The 22632-nt window shown below is 33.3% G+C and overlaps 1 protein-coding gene across 2 annotated transcripts in view; it reads left to right on the plus strand.

Annotated features, from left to right (window-relative positions):
* Window positions 1–22632, plus strand: part of Nadsyn (NAD synthetase) — a 68478-nt gene that overhangs the window by 28353 nt on the left and 17493 nt on the right. For both annotated transcript variants that reach the window (XM_044396242.2, XM_044396243.2), the window contains 3 exons: window positions 3246–3501; window positions 4074–4163; window positions 4228–5661. In XM_044396242.2, coding sequence (XP_044252177.1) covers window positions 3356–3501; window positions 4074–4163; window positions 4228–5661 — 1670 coding nt within the window. In that variant the 5' untranslated portion in view covers window positions 3246–3355. The remainder of the gene's footprint in view (window positions 1–3245; window positions 3502–4073; window positions 4164–4227; window positions 5662–22632) is intronic.

Here is a 22632-nt window from a genome sequence, read left to right on the forward strand (position 1 = left end):
GTTTAACGAATTTATTATATTTTGTCATTAATGAAATTTTTTATGGCATTTTTAAAGATTTTATATGTTTTATATTATATCAAATATTAAAATACAATTTTCTTGTATTTAAATCCAAACGCTTTTAGGTTTTTTAGTGTGTTATTTTGGTATTAATTTTCGCCCAGTGTACGAATCCAGCTGAGCGGTATTTTCACCTTGAAGCGAGCGGTAAATGTTAACGGTGAACGGCGCCCGACGCCGGATACGGATACCGGGTAACTGGCTACTGGCCACCGGATGGGATCCGATGCCACCGGAAAAGCCGGAAAAGTTTGGAAAAGTCACAGGGAAAGCGGGAAAATGGGAAACACTTCGTGACAATGCGACGCGGGCTGGCAAACAAATCAAAGCGAATTAGTTGCATTAGTGGCAGCTATCAGCGGAAAAGCCAGCAACACAGCTCCAGGATGCGGCGTCGCTGCCAATGACTCTCCTGTCCCGCTGCTCCTCCCCCTCCTCCTCCCCCTCTCCGATGCAGTCCCATTTCCCCGATCCTCTGCCAATTCGCCTGGCGTGCCAGCACCTAGGACCATAATGCACATGCGAGTCCATCGGGAAACAGGGTGTTTCGATTTTAATATCCAGGGAGTTCCAAACCGTAAGGGGTTCCAGGTAGTGTTGGAAAAAAAATCGACAGTTTGCTATTTATCGATATTTAATATCGAATTGATATTGCCAAAATATCGAAAATATCGATCATTTTCAGGCTGTAGTTCCAAATATTGTTAATTCGCTGTATTGCAGAATATTCATAATTTTATAATGCATATTTTTAGAAATAATGTTGTCATCGAACATTTAGAGGTAAATTTATATTAAATATTTTAATTTAATTTAATCGATGTGCACCGATCACCCCTTATCGCAGATAATCGTATGTACTGGCATATTTATCGGATTCCCCCACATATAGAGTACATACATACCATACCATCCGTTGCGCTGCCACTGCTGATTATGTGCCATTAAAATTGGCTGCCAATTGGCAAAAGTTTTTTTCATTCAACATTCTGCATTCCCGCTTTCTCCAGTTTTTTTTTTAACTTCACCTCCATGTCGGCCTTTTGTTTTTTGTCCTGAAGCTTTGCCCTTTGCCGCGGTTCAAAGTTCAATGCATTTCGCTTGCGGCACGCACACTCGCACATACACACACACGTCGATGTGTCACTCAACCCCCTCCCCCAACCCCTAGTCAAGCCAACCAGGGTTGCCATTGTGGCCAAAATCCCCATTAATGTTAAATTTAATAATTAAAAAATTAATCTCTTAATTTAAAATCTCTTGATACGCTCTATAAATATTCTACCACATATTTTGATTTTTGTATAACATACTTTTTGACATCTTTTCAAGTTTTAGAACCTCTTGTACCATTTTTTACCTTAAAGTTTAAACTAACTCCAAACTAAATGTTCCTTTTAATAAATCCCATTTCCTATAAAACACCTTAGTGTTATTTAAACAAAATTGACGGCACTGCAACTGACAGTCCATCTTCACACATTTCCACAAACGCCGAGGCGTCGAAAAATCCAAAACGCAACTTTGTCAGACTTTCGACTTTCAGGGGGTGTTGACGCTTGGGGTCCGTGAGTTATTTCGGGGCCTTAAGTTGGGATTTCGGATTCAGTTCGGTTTCGGGGAGGAGCAAGTGGGAATTCGGGGTTGGGGAGAGTGTTCCTGTCAGCCATCAAGCGGGAGAAATGAAATATGCGCGACTTCTACGGGCAAACTAAATGAACTCTGAACTTTATGCGAAATTTCACCTCATGCATGCATGCATGTGTGTGTGTGCAAGTAAAGGTGTGTTTGTGTGTGTACGCTGCGTGTTTTAAACTTTTGTTGCCTGGCAAAGTAAATTTGCATAGGGTTTTTTTTTGGGGGTAAGGGTGGTGGGTCAAAAAACATGGCGAAAAATATGTTTTACAAAAGTTACCCAATTGCTTAATCTTAAGATGAACGATTTCGGATTCTTTCTCTAAAATAAAATGTATATGGTATATGAAACTATTATTAATACCTACATTTTTTAAACTTTAGTGTAACATTTTTAATTTTATTATGATTTTATTTTTGCTGTGCAGACGTACGTTATTCTTTTGGCTTTCAATTTTTCAGCTTGAAATGCCAAAAGTGCGTCACGAATGATGATATATGAATGGAGCTGCGGTAACAGCAGGGTTGATGTAATGGGGGCTGTTCAGGGGTAGTGGGTCGTGGGCGTGAAAGGAAGTGGCCAAGAACCGGAAATTCCCCAACTGAAGTGCAACACACTCTCAAGGGATTAACCCAAAAAACTAGACTAGTTTCAATATGAAAAATCTAAAATTTAATACTAAATAATGAATAAATAACGCAGATACTTAGACATCATTTCGAAAATAAAACATTTCTGGTTTTTAAGTGTTTTCATTCAGGAAATCCGAAAAAAAAAATTGTACACAATTCGGAGCTTCAAAATTATCGATATTTTTTGATATTTTCACAATATTGATTCGATAAAATATCGAGGAATAGAAAACTGTTGATATTTTTTTAAACCCTATTAAAATTCCATAAATTTGTGAAAGCCAACGAGCAGCTTAGAATCAATTTCAAGTGTATTCTCTCTCTTAAATGTCAATGAAAACATGTTAGACTAAATTACTCATTGCTTTTTCCATATTTTTTATATTTTCCTATTTTTTCTAAACGACCAATCAAGAATCTTATATATGCATTTTAAGACATCCTAAGTTTACATTTATGCCAGGAAGCAAATAAAATAGACATTTACTTTGTTTCATAACCTTTTCCGAGGCAATTGCAAGGAAAGTTCGAGGGTTAATTGAGCAATTTGCGCGACTCTCTGCCGCATTATCCTCCATTTGGCTTTCGGCTTTTGCGTCTTGCCTCTTGGACTTTCGTCCATGGGGCTCTAATTTTAGATGCCGGCTACGTCAGCGGGCCAATTTGCAAGTACCGCTGCCACCGGCAACCGGCGACTGGCGACTGGCAACTGGCGACTCTGCGGCTGTTTGATCAATAACCCAGATATGTGGCCACCGTAACAACAACACCGAAAATCAACGAAATCAACAATGCCACACAGACCCAAAAGCCGTGAGAGTCGACCAGGTCCATCGAATTGAGTCGCAGCCATCAAATTAATTGCAGCTGCATTGTGGCATTAATATACCACCATTTTCCGTTTCCGTTTCCAGTTGATAACTGCCGATTTTTGAACTGACAATAAAACTAAGCGCAACTGTTAAAGAAAAACAAAACAAAGAACCAAAGGATTTAATCAGAAAACAAAGGAAACACTTACAAAATGGGACGCAAAGTAACCGTGGCGGTGTCCACACTGAACCAATGGGCCCTGGACTTCGAGGGGAATATGGTGAGGATACTGCAGTCCATCCTGGAGGCGAAGGACATGGGCGCCAGCTATCGCACGGGACCTGAGTTGGAGGTTTGGTAAGTAGATCATGTATAAAAGTGCCTAAAATTCTGCTAAAATAGATATTTAATCTAAAAGATTAAATTGTTTATAGCATACTTTTTAAAACATTTTTAAACTAGTTTCTAGCTTACTAGAAATTTCCTTGGCAACCTTTTTATCATAATATTTATGTAATTAAAGAACTCACAAATCACTAGGGCCTAGAAATCACTTATAAATTTAATTGTTAGGTGTCTAAAAGTAGGCAACAATATATTTTAGACTCTCTAGTACGACTATTGCATATTCACTGCATACTTTTCGACAACTAAGATTCTTTCATATTCACTGCATACTTTTTGATAGCTAAGATTCTTTACTAGTTTGCTTAAAAGTAGGCAACAATATATTTTACGTTGTTCAGACGCCTTTCCTTTATTCTCTGCATACTTTTCGGCACTTAAAAATTTGTTTTAAAAATGTTTTTAAAATCCTACTGATAAGAATATCACTTTTCATTGAATTTTTTTAAATATTTCTAAAATCCCTTAAATCTTTCCCTTATTTATTTATAAATTTTATTAATTTATATTTATTTATCACACAGTGGCTACAGCTGCGAGGACCACTTCCGGGAGCCGGACACCTTCCTGCACTCGTGGGAGGTGCTGCTGGAGGTGATGATGTCGCCCATGTGGTGAGTAGTCTGCTCCCAAGCTATATTACCCTGTAACTTACCTCTTTCGACCTTCAATTCCCAGCGAGAACATGCTGGTGGACGTGGGCATGCCGGTGATGCACCGCAACGTGGCCTACAACTGCCGCGTGGCGTTCTTCAACCGCCAGGTGCTGCTCATCCGCCCCAAGATGGCCATGTGCGACGACGGCAACTACCGGGAGTCGCGCTGGTTCACCGCCTGGACGAAGGCGCTGCAGACGGAGGAGTACGTCCTGCCGCGGATGATTGCCCAGCACACGGGCCAGCAGACGGTGCCCTTCGGGGACGCCGTGATCGCCACCAGGGACACCTGCCTGGGCTACGAGATCTGCGAGGAGCTGTGGAACGTGCGCAGCAAGCACATCGAGATGTCGCTGGCCGGCGTGGAGCTGATCGTGAACAGCTCGGGCAGCTACATGGAGCTGCGCAAGGCGCACATCACCTCGGATCTCATCCGGAATGCCAGCTTCAAGGCCGGCGGTGCCTATCTGTTCAGCAATCTGCGCGGCTGCGACGGCCAGCGGGTCTACTTCAACGGCTGCTCGGCCATCGCCCTCAACGGAGAGATCCTGGCGCGCGGCCAGCAGTTCGCCCTGCAGGACGTCGAGGTCACGCTGGCCACCATCGACCTGGAGGAGATTCGCGCCTACCGCTGCAGCCTGCGATCGCGCTGCTCGGCGGCGGCGAATGCGCCGGACTACCCGCGGATCCACTGCGACTTCGAGATGTCGACGCACAGCGACATCTTCAAGACCTCGACGCCGCCGCTCAACTGGCCCGTCCACACGCCCGAGGAGGAGATCGCCCTGGGCCCGGCCTGCTGGCTGTGGGACTACCTGCGGCGCTCCGGGCAGGGCGGCTTCTTCCTGCCCCTCAGCGGGGGCGTCGACTCGAGCAGCTCGGCGACCATCGTGCACTCGATGTGCCGCCAGATCGTCCAGGCCGTGCAGCTGGGCGACGCCCAGGTGCTCCACGACATCCGGCTGATCCTGGCCGACACGGACTACACGCCGGACAACGCGGCCGGGCTGTGCAACCGCCTGCTGGTCACCTGCTACATGGGCAGCGTGAACAGCAGCAAGGAGACGCGCCGCAGGGCGGCCCAACTGGCCAGCCAGCTGGGCAGCTACCACATCGAGATCAGCATCGACTCGGCGGTCAATGCCCTGCTGGGCATCTTCAATGCCGTCACCGGCCTGACGCCGCGCTTCCGGACGCAGGGCGGCTGCGCCCGCCAGAACCTGGCCCTCCAGAACATGCAGTCCCGCATCCGCATGGTCCTCGCCTACATCTTCGCCCAGCTGATGCTCTGGGTGCGCAACCGGCCGGGCGGACTGCTCGTCCTCGGCTCCGCCAACGTGGACGAGTCGCTGCGCGGCTACCTCACCAAGTACGACTGCTCCTCGGCGGACATCAATCCGATCGGCGGGATATCCAAGATGGATCTGCGCCGATTCCTCACCTATGCCAAGGACAAGTAAGCTCAGTTAGAGATAAGGGAGATAGGGTGATAGGGGATATTAGAGAAAGAAAAAATTATTTATTTCAAAATCACACGGAAAGTGTTATGGATTTATTTCTAATTTTGTTATCTGTTCAAAACAGTATGTATTTTTGGTGTAGGACCATTTTTGGCCAAGTTACAGCAAAAAAACCAAAGAAAAAAAATCCAATTTTTGTCAAAAACTGAAATCGCGAATTTCCAAAAAAAAACCAAACCCGTTTTTTCGCTAAAACGTTGCAGTTTTTTCGCTATAACAAAGCAAATACTGATTCAAAGTATGGATTGTCATACCTTTCTGAACTCGTTATTAAATTTCCTAACGATTGGCATTTAAACCTTGACAATTTATTCATTTTTAATTTTTCGCAAAAAATCATGGGGTACCCCCTTATAAACAAATTTAAAATTGGCGAAAATTTTATTTTTCCAAAATTACACGGAAAGTTTTATGGATTTATAGCAAATTTTGTTATCTGTTCAAAACAGTATGAATTTTTGGTGTAGGACCATTTTTGGCCAAGTTACAGCAAAAAAACCAAAAGAAAAAATTCCAATTTTTGTCAAAAACTGAAATCGAGAACTTCCAAAAAAAAACCAAACCCGTTTTTTCGCTAAAACGTTGCAGTTTTTTCGCTATAACAAAGCAAATACTGATTCAAAGTATGGATTGTCATACCTTTCTGAACTCGTTATTAAATTTCCTAACGATTGGCATTTAAACCTTGACAATTTATTCATTTTTAATTTTTCGCAAAAAATCATGGGGTACCCCCTTATAAACAAATTTAAAATTGGCGAAAATTTTATTTTTCCAAAATTACACGGAAAGTTTTATGGATTTATAGCAAATTTTGTTATCTGTTCAAAACAGTATGAATTTTTGGTGTAGGACCATTTTTGGCCAAGTTACAGCAAAAAACCCAAAAGAAAAAATTCCAATTTTTGTCAAAAACTGAAATCGCGAATTTCCAAAAAAAAACCAAACCCGTTTTTTCGCTAAAACGTTGCAGTTTTTTCGCTATAACAAAGCAAATACTGATTCAAAGTATGGATTGTCATACCTTTCTGAACTCGTTATTAAATTTCCTAACGATTGGCATTTAAACCTTGACAATTTATTCATTTTTAATTTTTCGCAAAAAATCATGGGGTACCCCCTTATAAACAAATTTAAAATTGGCGAAAATTTTATTTTTCCAAAATTACACGGAAAGTTTTATGGATTTATAGCAAATTTTGTTATCTGTTCAAAACAGTATGAATTTTTGGTGTAGGACCATTTTTGGCCAAGTTACAGCAAAAAAACCAAAAGAAAAAATTCCAATTTTTGTCAAAAACTGAAATCGAGAATTTCCAAAAAAAAACCAAACCCGTTTTTTCGCTAAAACGTTGCAGTTTTTTCGCTATAACAAAGCAAATACTGATTCAAAGTATGGATTGTCATACCTTTCTGAACTCGTTATTAAATTTCCTAACGATTGGCATTTAAACCTTGACAATTTATTCATTTTTAATTTTTCGCAAAAAATCATGGGGTACCCCCTTATAAACAAATTTAAAATTGGCGAAAATTTTATTTTTCCAAAATTACACGGAAAGTTTTATGGATTTATAGCAAATTTTGTTATCTGTTCAAAACAGTATGAATTTTTGGTGTAGGACCATTTTTGGCCAAGTTACAGCAAAAAACCCAAAAGAAAAAATTCCAATTTTTGTCAAAAACTGAAATCGCGAATTTCCAAAAAAAAACCAAACCCGTTTTTTCGCTAAAACGTTGCAGTTTTTTCGCTATAACAAAGCAAATACTGATTCAAAGTATGGATTGTCATACCTTTCTGAACTCGTTATTAAATTTCCTAACGATTGGCATTTAAACCTTGACAATTTATTCATTTTTAATTTTTCGCAAAAAATCATGGGGTACCCCCTTATAAACAAATTTAAAATTGGCGAAAATTTTATTTTTCCAAAATTACACGGAAAGTTTTATGGATTTATAGCAAATTTTGTTATCTGTTCAAAACAGTATGAATTTTTGGTGTAGGACCATTTTTGGCCAAGTTACAGCAAAAAAACCAAAAGAAAAAATTCCAATTTTTGTCAAAAACTGAAATCGAGAATTTCCAAAAAAAAACCAAACCCGTTTTTTCGCTAAAACGTTGCAGTTTTTTCGCTATAACAAAGCAAATACTGATTCAAAGTATGGATTGTCATACCTTTCTGAACTCGTTATTAAATTTCCTAACGATTGGCATTTAAACCTTGACAATTTATTCATTTTTAATTTTTCGCAAAAAATCATGGGGTACCCCCTTATAAACAAATTTAAAATTGGCGAAAATTTTATTTTTCCAAAATTACACGGAAAGTTTTATGGATTTATAGCAAATTTTGTTATCTGTTCAAAACAGTATGAATTTTTGGTGTAGGACCATTTTTGGCCAAGTTACAGCAAAAAACCCAAAAGAAAAAATTCCAATTTTTGTCAAAAACTGAAATCGCGAATTTCCAAAAAAAAACCAAACCCGTTTTTTCGCTAAAACGTTGCAGTTTTTTCGCTATAACAAAGCAAATACTGATTCAAAGTATGGATTGTCATACCTTTCTGAACTCGTTATTAAATTTCCTAACGATTGGCATTTAAACCTTGACAATTTATTCATTTTTAATTTTTCGCAAAAAATCATGGGGTACCCCCTTATAAAAAAATTTAAAATTGGCGAAAATTTTATTTTTCCAAAATTACACGGAAAGTTTTATGGATTTATAGCAAATTTTGTTATCTGTTCAAAACAGTATGAATTTTTGGTGTAGGACCATTTTTGGCCAAGTTACAGCAAAAAAACCAAAAGAAAAAATTCCAATTTTTGTCAAAAACTGAAATCGAGAATTTCCAAAAAAAAACCAAACCCGTTTTTTCGCTAAAACGTTGCAGTTTTTTGGCTATAACAAAGCAAATACTGATTCAAAGTATGGATTGTCATACCTTTCTGAACTCGTTGTTAAATTTCCTAACGATTGGCATTTAAACCTTGACAATTTATTCATTTTTAATTTTTCGCAAAAAATCATGGGGTACCCCCTTACAAAAAAATTTAAAATTGGCGAAAATTTTATTTTTCCAAAATTACACGGAAAGTTTTATGGATTTATAGCAAATTTTGTTATCTGTTCAAAACAGTATGAATTTTTGGTGTAGGGCCATTTTTGGCCAAGTTACAGCAAAAAAACCAAAAGAAAAAATTCCAATTTTTGTCAAAAACTGAAATCGAGAATTTCCAAAAAAAAACCAAACCCGTTTTTTCGCTAAAACGTTGCAGTTTTTTCGCTATAACAAAGCAAATACTGATTCAAAGTATGGATTGTCATACCTTTCTGAACTCGTTATTAAATTTCCTAACGATTGGCATTTAAACCTTGACAATTTATTCATTTTTAATTTTTCGCAAAAAATCATGGGGTACCCCCTTATAAAAAAATTTAAAATTGGCGAAAATTTTATTTTTCCAAAATTACACGGAAAGTTTTATGGATTTATAGCAAATTTTGTTATCTGTTCAAAACAGTATGAATTTTTGGTGTAGGACCATTTTTGGCCAATTTACAGCAAAAAAACCAAAAGAAAAAATTCCAATTTTTGTCAAAAACTGAAATCGCGAATTTCCAAAAAAAAACCAAACCCGTTTTTTCGCTAAAACGTTGCAGTTTTTTGGCTATAACAAAGCAAATACTGATTCAAAGTATGGATTGTCATACCTTTCTGAACTCGTTGTTAAATTTCCTAACGATTGGCATTTAAACCTTGACAATTTATTCATTTTTAATTTTTCGCAAAAAATCATGGGGTACCCCCTTACAAAAAAATTTAAAATTGGCGAAAATTTTATTTTTCCAAAATTACACGGAAAGTTTTATGGATTTATAGCAAATTTTGTTATCTGTTCAAAACAGTATGAATTTTTGGTGTAGGGCCATTTTTGGCCAAGTTACAGCAAAAAAACCAAAAGAAAAAATTCCAATTTTTGTCAAAAACTGAAATCGAGAATTTCCAAAAAAAAACCAAACCCGTTTTTTCGCTAAAACGTTGCAGTTTTTTCGCTATAACAAAGCAAATACTGATTCAAAGTATGGATTGTCATACCTTTCTGAACTCGTTATTAAATTTCCTAACGATTGGCATTTAAACCTTGACAATTTATTCATTTTTAATTTTTCGCAAAAAATCATGGGGTACCCCCTTATAAAAAAATTTAAAATTGGCGAAAATTTTATTTTTCCAAAATTACACGGAAAGTTTTATGGATTTATAGCAAATTTTGTTATCTGTTCAAAACAGTATGAATTTTTGGTGTAGGACCATTTTTGGCCAAGTTACAGCAAAAAAAAAAGAAAAAATTCCAATTTTTGTCAAAAACTGAAATCGCGAATTTCCAAAAAAAAACCAAACCCGTTTTTTCGCTAAAACGTTGCAGTTTTTTCGCTATAACAAAGCAAATACTGATTCAAAGTATGGATTGTCATACCTTTCTGAACTCGTTATTAAATTTCCTAACGATTGGCATTTAAACCTTGACAATTTATTCATTTTTAATTTTTCGCAAAAAATCATGGGGTACCCCCTTATAAAAAAATTTAAAATTGGCGAAAATTTTATTTTTCCAAAATTACACGGAAAGTTTTATGGATTTATAGCAAATTTTGTTATCTGTTCAAAACAGTATGAATTTTTGGTGTAGGACCATTTTTGGCCAATTTACAGCAAAAAAACCAAAAGAAAAAATTCCAATTTTTGTCAAAAACTGAAATCGCGAATTTCCAAAAAAAAACCAAACCCGTTTTTTCGCTAAAACGTTGCAGTTTTTTCGCTATAACAAAGCAAATACTGATTCAAAGTATGGATTGTCATACCTTTCTGAACTCGTTATTAAATTTCCTAACGATTGGCATTTAAACCTTGACAATTTATTCATTTTTAATTTTTCGCAAAAAATCATGGGGTACCCCCTTATAAAAAAATTTAAAATTGGCGAAAATTTTATTTTTCCAAAATTACACGGAAGGTTTTATGGATTTATAGCAAATTTTGTTATCTGTTCAAAACAGTATGAATTTTTGGTGTAGGACCATTTTTGGCCAATTTACAGCAAAAAAACCAAAAGAAAAAATTCCAATTTTTGTCAAAAACTGAAATCGCGAATTTCCAAAAAAAACCAAACCCGTTTTTTCGCTAAAACGTTGCAGTTTTTTCGCTATAACAAAGCAAATACTGATTCAAAGTATGGATTGTCATACCTTTCTGAACTCGTTATTAAATTTCCTAACGATTGGCATTTAAACCTTGACAATTTATTCATTTTTAATTTTTCGCAAAAAATCATGGGGTACCCCCTTATAAAAAAATTTAAAATTGGCGAAAATTTTATTTTTCCAAAATTACACGGAAGGTTTTATGGGTTTATAGCAAATTTTGTTATCTGTTCAAAACAGTATGAATTTTTGGTGTAGGACCATTTTTGGCCAAGTTACAGCAAAAAAACAAAAAGAAAAAATTCAAATTTTTGTCAAAAACTGAAATCGCGAATTTCCAAAAAAAAACCAAACCCGTTTTTTCGCTAAAACGTTGCAGTTTTTTCGCTATAACAAAGCAAATACTGATTCAAAGTATGGATTGTCATACCTTTCTGAACTCGTTATTAAATTTCCTAACGATTGGCATTTAAACCTTGACAATTTATTCATTTTTAATTTTTCGCAAAAAATCATGGGGTACCCCCTTATAAAAAAATTTAAAATTGGCGAAAATTTTATTTTTCCAAAATTACACGGAAAGTTTTATGGATTTATAGCAAATTTTGTTATCTGTTCAAAACAGTATGAATTTTTGGTGTAGGACCATTTTTGGCCAAGTTACAGCAAAAAAACAAAAAGAAAAAATTCAAATTTTTGTCAAAAACTGAAATCGCGAATTTCCAAAAAAAAACCAAACCCGTTTTTTCGCTAAAACGTTGCAGTTTTTTCGCTATAACAAAGCAAATACTGATTCAAAGTATGGATTGTCATACCTTTCTGAACTCGTTATTAAATTTCCTAACGATTGGCATTTAAACCTTGACAATTTATTCATTTTTAATTTTTCGCAAAAAATCATGGGGTACCCCCTTATAAAAAAATTTAAAATTGGCGAAAATTTTATTTTTCCAAAATTACACGGAAGGTTTTATGGATTTATAGCAAATTTTGTTATCTGTTCAAAACAGTATGAATTTTTGGTGTAGGACCATTTTTGGCCAAGTTACAGCAAAAAAACAAAAAGAAAAAATTCAAATTTTTGTCAAAAACTGAAATCGCGAATTTCCAAAAAAAAACCAAACCCGTTTTTTCGCTAAAACGTTGCAGTTTTTTCGCTATAACAAAGCAAATACTGATTCAAAGTATGGATTGTCATACCTTTCTGAACTCGTTATTAAATTTCCTAACGATTGGCATTTAAACCTTGACAATTTATTCATTTTTAATTTTTCGCAAAAAATCATGGGGTACCCCCTTATAAAAAAATTTAAAATTGGCGAAAATTTTATTTTTCCAAAATTACACGGAAAGTTTTATGGATTTATAGCAAATTTTGTTATCTGTTCAAAACAGTATGAATTTTTGGTGTAGGACCATTTTTGGCCAAGTTACAGCAAAAAAACAAAAAGAAAAAATTCAAATTTTTGTCAAAAACTGAAATCGCGAATTTCCAAAAAAAAACCAAACCCGTTTTTTCGCTAAAACGTTGCAGTTTTTTCGCTATAACAAAGCAAATACTGATTCAAAGTATGGATTGTCATACCTTTCTGAACTCGTTATTAAATTTCCTAACGATTGGCATTTAAACCTTGACAATTTATTCATTTTTAATTTTTCGCAAAAAATCATGGGGTACCCCCTTATAAAAAAATTTAAAATTGGCGAAAATTTTATTTTTCCAAAATTACACGGAAGGTTTTATGGATTTATAGCAAATTTTGTTATCTGTTCAAAACAGTATGAATTTTTGGTGTAGGACCATTTTTGGCCAAGTTACAGCAAAAAAACCAAAAGAAAAAATTCCAATTTTTGTCAAAAACTGAAATCGCGAATTTCCAAAAAAAAACCAAACCCGTTTTTTTCGCTAAAACGTTGCAGTTTTTTCGCTATAACAAAGCAAATACTGATTCAAAGTATGGATTGTCATACCTTTCTGAACTCGTTATTAAATTTCCTAACGATTGGCATTTAAACCTTGACAATTTATTCATTTTTAATTTTTCGCAAAAAATCATGGGGTACCCCCTTATAAAAAAATTTAAAATTGGCGAAAATTTTATTTTTCCAAAATTACACGGAAAGTTTTATGGATTTATAGCAAATTTTGTTATCTGTTCAAAACAGTATGAATTTTTGGTGTAGGACCATTTTTGGCCAATTTACAGCAAAAAAACCAAAAGAAAAACTCGTGAACTCGTTATTAAAATTCCAATTTTTGTCAAAAACTGAAATCGCGAATTTCCAAAAAAAAACCAAACCCGTTTTTTCGCTAAAACGTTGCAGTTTTTTCGCTATAACAAAGCAAATACTGATTCAAAGTATGGATTGTCATACCTTTCTGAACTCGTTATTAAATTTCCTAACGATTGGCATTTAAACCTTGACAATTTATTCATTTTTAATTTTTCGCAAAAAATCATGGGGTACCCCCTTATAAAAAAATTTAAAATTGGCGAAAATTTTATTTTTCCAAAATTACACGGAAAGTTTTATGGATTTATAGCAAATTTTGTTATCTGTTCAAAACAGTATGAATTTTTGGTGTAGGACCATTTTTGGCCAAGTTACAGCAAAAAAACAAAAAGAAAAAATTCAAATTTTTGTCAAAAACTGAAATCGCGAATTTCCAAAAAAAAACCAAACCCGTTTTTTCGCTAAAACGTTGCAGTTTTTTCGCTATAACAAAGCAAATACTGATTCAAAGTATGGATTGTCATACCTTTCTGAACTCGTTATTAAATTTCCTAACGATTGGCATTTAAACCTTGACAATTTATTCATTTTTAATTTTTCGCAAAAAATCATGGGGTACCCCCTTATAAAAAAACTTAAAATTGGCGAAAATTTTATTTTTCCAAAATTACACGGAAGGTTTTATGGATTTATAGCAAATTTTGTTATCTGTTCAAAACAGTATGAATTTTTGGTGTAGGACCATTTTTGGCCAAGTTACAGCAAAAAAACCAAAAGAAAAAATTCCAATTTTTGTCAAAAACTGAAATCGCGAATTTCCAAAAAAAAACCAAACCCGTTTTTTCGCTAAAACGTTGCAGTTTTTTCGCTATAACAAAGCAAATACTGATTCAAAGTATGGATTGTCATACCTTTCTGAACTCGTTATTAAATTTCCTAACGATTGGCATTTAAACCTTGACAATTTATTCATTTTTAATTTTTCGCAAAAAATCATGGGGTACCCCCTTATAAAAAAATTTAAAATTGGCGAAAATTTTATTTTTCCAAAATTACACGGAAAGTTTTATGGATTTATAGCAAATTTTGTTATCTGTTCAAAACAGTATGAATTTTTGGTGTAGGACCATTTTTGGCCAAGTTACAGCAAAAAAACCAAAAGAAAAAATTCCAATTTTTGTCAAAAACTGAAATCGCGAATTTCCAAAAAAAAACCAAACCCGTTTTTTTCGCTAAAACGTTGCAGTTTTTTCGCTATAACAAAGCAAATACTGATTCAAAGTATGGATTGTCATACCTTTCTGAACTCGTTATTAAATTTCCTAACGATTGGCATTTAAACCTTGACAATTTATTCATTTTTAATTTTTCGCAAAAAATCATGGGGTACCCCAAAAAACCAAACCCGTTTTTTCGCTAAAACGTTGCAGTTTTTTCGCTATAACAAAGCAAATACTGATTCAAAGTATGGATTGTCATACCTTTCTGAACTCGTTATTAAATTTCCTAACGATTGGCATTTAAACCTTGACAATTTATTCATTTTTAATTTTTCGCAAAAAATCATGGGGTACCCCCTTATAAAAAAATTTAAAATTGGCGAAAATTTTATTTTTCCAAAATTACACGGAAAGTTTTATGGATTTATAGCAAATTTTGTTATCTGTTCAAAACAGTATGAATTTTTGGTGTAGGACCATTTTTGGCCAATTTACAGCAAAAAAACCAAAAGAAAAAATTCCAATTTTTGTCAAAAACTGAAATCGCGAATTTCCAATAAAGAACCAAACCCGTTTTTTCGCTAAAACGTTGCAGTTTTTTCGCTATAACAAAGCAAATACTGATTCAAAGTATGGATTGTCATACCTTTCTGAACTCGTTATTAAATTTCCTAACGATTGGCATTTAAACCTTGACAATTTATTCATTTTTAATTTTTCGCAAAAAATCATGGGGTACCCCCTTATAAAAAAATTTAAAATTGGCGAAAATTTTATTTTTCCAAAATTACACGGAAAGTTTTATGGATTTATAGCAAATTTTGTTATCTGTTCAAAACAGTATGAATTTTTGGTGTAGGACCATTTTTGGCCAATTTACAGCAAAAAAACCAAAAGAAAAAATTCCAATTTTTGTCAAAAACTGAAATCGCGAATTTCCAAAAAAAAACCAAACCCGTTTTTTCGCTAAAACGTTGCAGTTTTTTCGCTATAACAAAGCAAATACTGATTCAAAGTATGGATTGTCATACCTTTCTGAACTCGTTATTAAATTTCCTAACGATTGGCATTTAAACCTTGACAATTTATTCATTTTTAATTTTTCGCAAAAAATCATGGGGTACCCCCCTTATAAAAAAATTTAAAATTGGCGAAAATTTTATTTTTCCAAAATTACACGGAAAGTTTTATGGATTTATAGCAAATTTTGTTATCTGTTCAAAACAGTATGAATTTTTGGTGTAGGACCATTTTTGGCCAATTTACAGCAAAAAAACCAAAAGAAAAAATTCCAATTTTTGTCAAAAACTGAAATCGCGAATTTCCAATAAAGAACCAAACCCGTTTTTTCGCTAAAACGTTGCAGTTTTTTCGCTATAACAAAGCAAATACTGATTCAAAGTATGGATTGTCATACCTTTCTGAACTCGTTATTAAATTTCCTAACGATTGGCATTTAAACCTTGACAATTTATTCATTTTTAATTTTTCGCAAAAAATCATGGGGTACCCCCTTATAAAAAAATTTAAAATTGGCGAAAATTTTATTTTTCCAAAATTACACGGAAAGTTTTATGGATTTATAGCAAATTTTGTTATCTGTTCAAAACAGTATGAATTTTTGGTGTAGGACCATTTTTGGCCAATTTACAGCAAAAAAACCAAAAGAAAAAATTCCAATTTTTGTCAAAAACTGAAATCGCGAATTTCCAAAAAAAAACCAAACCCGTTTTTTCGCTAAAACGTTGCAGTTTTTTCGCTATAACAAAGCAAATACTGATTCAAAGTATGGATTGTCATACCTTTCTGAACTCGTTATTAAATTTCCTAACGATTGGCATTTAAACCTTGACAATTTATTCATTTTTAATTTTTCGCAAAAAATCATGGGGTACCCCCCTTATAAAAAAATTTAAAATTGGCGAAAATTTTATTTTTCCAAAATTACACGGAAAGTTTTATGGATTTATAGCAAATTTTGTTATCTGTTCAAAACAGTATGAATTTTTGGTGTAGGACCATTTTTGGCCAATTTACAGCAAAAAAACCAAAAGAAAAAATTCCAATTTTTGTCAAAAACTGAAATCGCGAATTTCCAAAAAAAAACCAAACCCGTTTTTTCGCTAAAACGTTGCAGTTTTTTCGCTATAACAAAGCAAATACTGATTCAAAGTATGGATTGTCATACCTTTCTGAACTCGTTATTAAATTTCCTAACGATTGGCATTTAAACCTTGACAATTTATTCATTTTTAATTTTTCGCAAAAAATCATGGGGTACCCCCTTATAAAAAAATTTAAAATTGGCGAAAATTTTATTTTTCCAAAATTACACGGAAGGTTTTATGGATTTATAGCAAATTTTGTTATCTGTTCAAAACAGTATGAATTTTTGGTGTAGGACCATTTTTGGCCAAGTTACAGCAAAAAAAACCAAAAGAAAAAATTCCAATTTTTGTCAAAAACTGAAATCGCGAATTTCCAAAAAAAAACCAAACCCGTTTTTTCGCTAAAACGTTGCAGTTTTTTCGCTATAACAAAGCAAATACTGATTCAAAGTATGGATTGTCATACCTTTCTGAACTCGTTATTAAATTTCCTAACGATTGGCATTTAAACCTTGACAATTTATTCATTTTTAATTTTTCGCAAAAAATCATGGGGTACCCCCTTATAAAAAAATTTAAAATTGGCGAAAATTTTATTTTTCCAAAATTACACGGAAAGTTTTATGGATTTATAGCAAATTTTGTTATCTGTTCAAAACAGTATGAATTTTTGGTGTAGGACCATTTTTGGCCAAGTTACAGCAAAAAAACCAAAAGAAAAAATTCCAATTTTTGTCAAAAACTGAAATCGCGAATTTCCAAAAAAAAACCAAACCCGTTTTTTCGCTAAAACGTTGCAGTTTTTTCGCTATAACAAAGCAAATACTGATTCAAAGTATGGATTGTCATACCTTTCTGAACTCGTTATTAAATTTCCTAACGATTGGCATTTAAACCTTGACAATTTATTCATTTTTAATTTTTCGCAAAAATCATGGGGTACCCCCTTATAAAAAAATTTAAAATTGGCGAAAATTTTATTTTTCCAAAATTACACGGAAAGTTTTATGGATTTATAGCAAATTTTGTTATCTGTTCAAAACAGTATGAATTTTTGGTGTAGGACCATTTTTGGCCAAGTTACAGCAAAAAAACCAAAAGAAAAAATTCCAATTTTTGTCAAAAACTGAAATCGCGAATTTCCAAAAAAAAACCAAACCCGTTTTTTCGCTAAAACGTTGCAGTTTTTTCGCTATAACAAAGCAAATACTGATTCAAAGTATGGATTGTCATACCTTTCTGAACTCGTTATTAAATTTCCTAACGATTGGCATTTAAACCTTGACAATTTATTCATTTTTAATTTTTCGCAAAAAATCATGGGGTACCCCCTTATAAAAAAATTTAAAATTGGCGAAAATTTTATTTTTCCAAAATTACACGGAAAGTTTTATGGATTTATAGCAAATTTTGTTATCTGTTCAAAACAGTATGAATTTTTGGTGTAGGACCATTTTTGGCCAATTTACAGCAAAAAAACCAAAAGAAAAAATTCCAATTTTTGTCAAAAACTGAAATCGCGAATTTCCAAAAAAAAACCAAACCCGTTTTTTCGCTAAAACGTTGCAGTTTTTTCGCTATAACAAAGCAAATACTGATTCAAAGTATGGATTGTCATACCTTTCTGAACTCGTTATTAAATTTCCTAACGATTGGCATTTAAACCTTGACAATTTATTCATTTTTAATTTTTCGCAAAAAATCATGGGGTACCCCCTTATAAAAAAATTTAAAATTGGCGAAAATTTTATTTTTCCAAAATTACACGGAAAGTTTTATGGATTTATAGCAAATTTTGTTATCTGTTCAAAACAGTATGAATTTTTGGTGTAGGACCATTTTTGGCCAAGTTACAGCAAAAAAACCAAAAGAAAAAATTCCAATTTTTGTCAAAAACTGAAATCGCGAATTTCCAAAAAAAAACCAAACCCGTTTTTTCGCTAAAACGTTGCAGTTTTTTCGCTATAACAAAGCAAATACTGATTCAAAGTATGGATTGTCATACCTTTCTGAACTCGTTATTAAATTTCCTAACGATTGGCATTTAAACCTTGACAATTTATTCATTTTTAATTTTTCGCAAAAATCATGGGGTACCCCCTTATAAAAAAATTTAAAATTGGCGAAAATTTTATTTTTCCAAAATTACACGGAAAGTTTTATGGATTTATAGCAAATTTTGTTATCTGTTCAAAACAGTATGAATTTTTGGTGTAGGACCATTTTTGGCCAAGTTACAGCAAAAAAACCAAAAGAAAAAATTCCAATTTTTGTCAAAAACTGAAATCGCGAATTTGCAAAAAAAAACCAAACCCGTTTTTTCGCTAAAACGTTGCAGTTTTTTCGCTATAACAAAGCAAATACTGATTCAAAGTATGGATTGTCATACCTTTCTGAACTCGTTATTAAATTTCCTAACGATTGGCATTTAAACCTTGACAATTTATTCATTTTTAATTTTTCGCAAAAAATCATGGGGTACCCCCTTATAAAAAAATTTAAAATTGGCGAAAATTTTATTTTTCCAAAATTACACGGAAAGTTTTATGGATTTATAGCAAATTTTGTTATCTGTTCAAAACAGTATGAATTTTTGGTGTAGGACCATTTTTGGCCAAGTTACAGCAAAAAAAACCAAAAGAAAAAATTCCAATTTTTGTCAAAAACTGAAATCGCGAATTTCCAAAAAAAAACCAAACCCGTTTTTTCGCTAAAACGTTGCAGTTTTTTCGCTATAACAAAGCAAATACTGATTCAAAGTATGGATTGTCATACCTTTCTGAACTCGTTATTAAATTTCCTAACGATTGGCATTTAAACCTTGACAATTTATTCATTTTTAATTTTTCGCAAAAAATCATGGGGTACCCCAAAAAACCAAACCCGTTTTTTCGCTAAAACGTTGCAGTTTTTTCGCTATAACAAAGCAAATACTGATTCAAAGTATGGATTGTCATACCTTTCTGAACTCGTTATTAAATTTCCTAACGATTGGCATTTAAACCTTGACAATTTATTCATTTTTAATTTTTCGCAAAAAATCATGGGGTACCCCCTTATAAAAAAATTTAAAATTGGCGAAAATTTTATTTTTCCAAAATTACACGGAAAGTTTTATGGATTTATAGCAAATTTTGTTATCTGTTCAAAACAGTATGAATTTTTGGTGTAGGACCATTTTTGGCCAATTTACAGCAAAAAAACCAAAAGAAAAAATTCCAATTTTTGTCAAAAACTGAAATCGCGAATTTCCAATAAAGAACCAAACCCGTTTTTTCGCTAAAACGTTGCAGTTTTTTCGCTATAACAAAGCAAATACTGATTCAAAGTATGGATTGTCATACCTTTCTGAACTCGTTATTAAATTTCCTAACGATTGGCATTTAAACCTTGACAATTTATTCATTTTTAATTTTTCGCAAAAAATCATGGGGTACCCCCTTATAAAAAAATTTAAAATTGGCGAAAATTTTATTTTTCCAAAATTACACGGAAAGTTTTATGGATTTATAGCAAATTTTGTTATCTGTTCAAAACAGTATGAATTTTTGGTGTAGGACCATTTTTGGCCAATTTACAGCAAAAAAACCAAAAGAAAAAATTCCAATTTTTGTCAAAAACTGAAATCGCGAATTTCCAAAAAAAAACCAAACCCGTTTTTTCGCTAAAACGTTGCAGTTTTTTCGCTATAACAAAGCAAATACTGATTCAAAGTATGGATTGTCATACCTTTCTGAACTCGTTATTAAATTTCCTAACGATTGGCATTTAAACCTTGACAATTTATTCATTTTTAATTTTTCGCAAAAAATCATGGGGTACCCCCTTATAAAAAAATTTAAAATTGGCGAAAATTTTATTTTTCCAAAATTACACGGAAAGTTTTATGGATTTATAGCAAATTTTGTTATCTGTTCAAAACAGTATGAATTTTTGGTGTAGGACCATTTTTGGCCAATTTACAGCAAAAAAACCAAAAGAAAAAATTCCAATTTTTGTCAAAAACTGAAATCGCGAATTTCCAAAAAAAAACCAAACCCGTTTTTTCGCTAAAACGTTGCAGTTTTTTCGCTATAACAAAGCAAATACTGATTCAAAGTATGGATTGTCATACCTTTCTGAACTCGTTATTAAATTTCCTAACGATTGGCATTTAAACCTTGACAATTTATTCATTTTTAATTTTTCGCAAAAAATCATGGGGTACCCCCTTATAAAAAAACTTAAAATTGGCGAAAATTTTATTTTTCCAAAATTACACGGAAGGTTTTATGGATTTATAGCAAATTTTGTTATCTGTTCAAAACAGTATGAATTTTTGGTGTAGGACCATTTTTGGCCAAGTTACAGCAAAAAAACCAAAAGAAAAAATTCCAATTTTTGTCAAAAACTGAAATCGCGAATTTCCAAAAAAAAACCAAACCCGTTTTTTCGCTAAAACGTTGCAGTTTTTTCGCTATAACAAAGCAAATACTGATTCAAAGTATGGATTGTCATACCTTTCTGAACTCGTTATTAAATTTCCTAACGATTGGCATTTAAACCTTGACAATTTATTCATTTTTAATTTTTCGCAAAAAATCATGGGGTACCCCCTTATAAAAAAATTTAAAATTGGCGAAAATTTTATTTTTCCAAAATTACACGGAAGGTTTTATGGATTTATAGCAAATTTTGTTATCTGTTCAAAACAGTATGAATTTTTGGTGTAGGACCATTTTTGGCCAAGTTACAGCAAAAAAAACCAAAAGAAAAAATTCCAATTTTTGTCAAAAACTGAAATCGCGAATTTCCAAAAAAAAACCAAACCCGTTTTTTCGCTAAAACGTTGCAGTTTTTTCGCTATAACAAAGCAAATACTGATTCAAAGTATGGATTGTCATACCTTTCTGAACTCGTTATTAAATTTCCTAACGATTGGCATTTAAACCTTGACAATTTATTCATTTTTAATTTTTCGCAAAAAATCATGGGGTACCCCCTTATAAAAAAATTTAAAATTGGCGAAAATTTTATTTTTCCAAAATTACACGGAAAGTTTTATGGATTTATAGCAAATTTTGTTATCTGTTCAAAACAGTATGAATTTTTGGTGTAGGACCATTTTTGGCCAAGTTACAGCAAAAAAACCAAAAGATAAAATTCCAATTTTTGTCAAAAACTGAAATCGCGAATTTCCAAAAAAAAACCAAACCCGTTTTTTCGCTAAAACGTTGCAGTTTTTTCGCTATAACAAAGCAAATACTGATTCAAAGTATGGATTGTCATACCTTTCTGAACTCGTTATTAAATTTCCTAACGATTGGCATTTAAACCTTGACAATTTATTCATTTTTAATTTTTCGCAAAAATCATGGGGTACCCCCTTATAAAAAAATTTTAAAATTGGCGAAAATTTTATTTTTCCAAAATTACACGGAAAGTTTTATGGATTTATAGCAAATTTTGTTATCTGTTCAAAACAGTATGAATTTTTGGTGTAGGACCATTTTTGGCCAAGTTACAGCAAAAAAACCAAAAGAAAAAATTCCAATTTTTGTCAAAAACTGAAATCGCGAATTTCCAAAAAAAAAACCAAACCCGTTTTTTCGCTAAAACGTTGCAGTTTTTTCGCTATAACAAAGCAAATACTGATTCAAAGTATGGATTGTCATACCTTTCTGAACTCGTTATTAAATTTCCTAACGATTGGCATTTAAACCTTGACAATTTATTCATTTTTAATTTTTCGCAAAAAATCATGGGGTACCCCCTTATAAAAAAATTTAAAATTGGCGAAAATTTTATTTTTCCAAAATTACACGGAAAGTTTTATGGATTTATAGCAAATTTTGTTATCTGTTCAAAACAGTATGAATTTTTGGTGTAGGACCATTTTTGGCCAATTTACAGCAAAAAAACCAAAAGAAAAAATTCCAATTTTTGTCAAAAACTGAAATCGCGAATTTCCAAAAAAAAACCAACCCCGTTTTTTTCGCTAAAACGTTGCAGTTTTTTCGCTATAACAAAGCAAATACTGATTCAAAGTATGGATTGTCATACCTTTCTGAACTCGTTATTAAATTTCCTAACGATTGGCATTTAAACCTTGACAATTTATTCATTTTTAATTTTTCGCAAAAAATCATGGGGTA

Source organism: Drosophila takahashii, chromosome X (assembly GCF_030179915.1).
Source record: "Drosophila takahashii strain IR98-3 E-12201 chromosome X, DtakHiC1v2, whole genome shotgun sequence".
Lineage (NCBI taxonomy): Eukaryota > Metazoa > Arthropoda > Insecta > Diptera > Drosophilidae > Drosophila > Drosophila takahashii.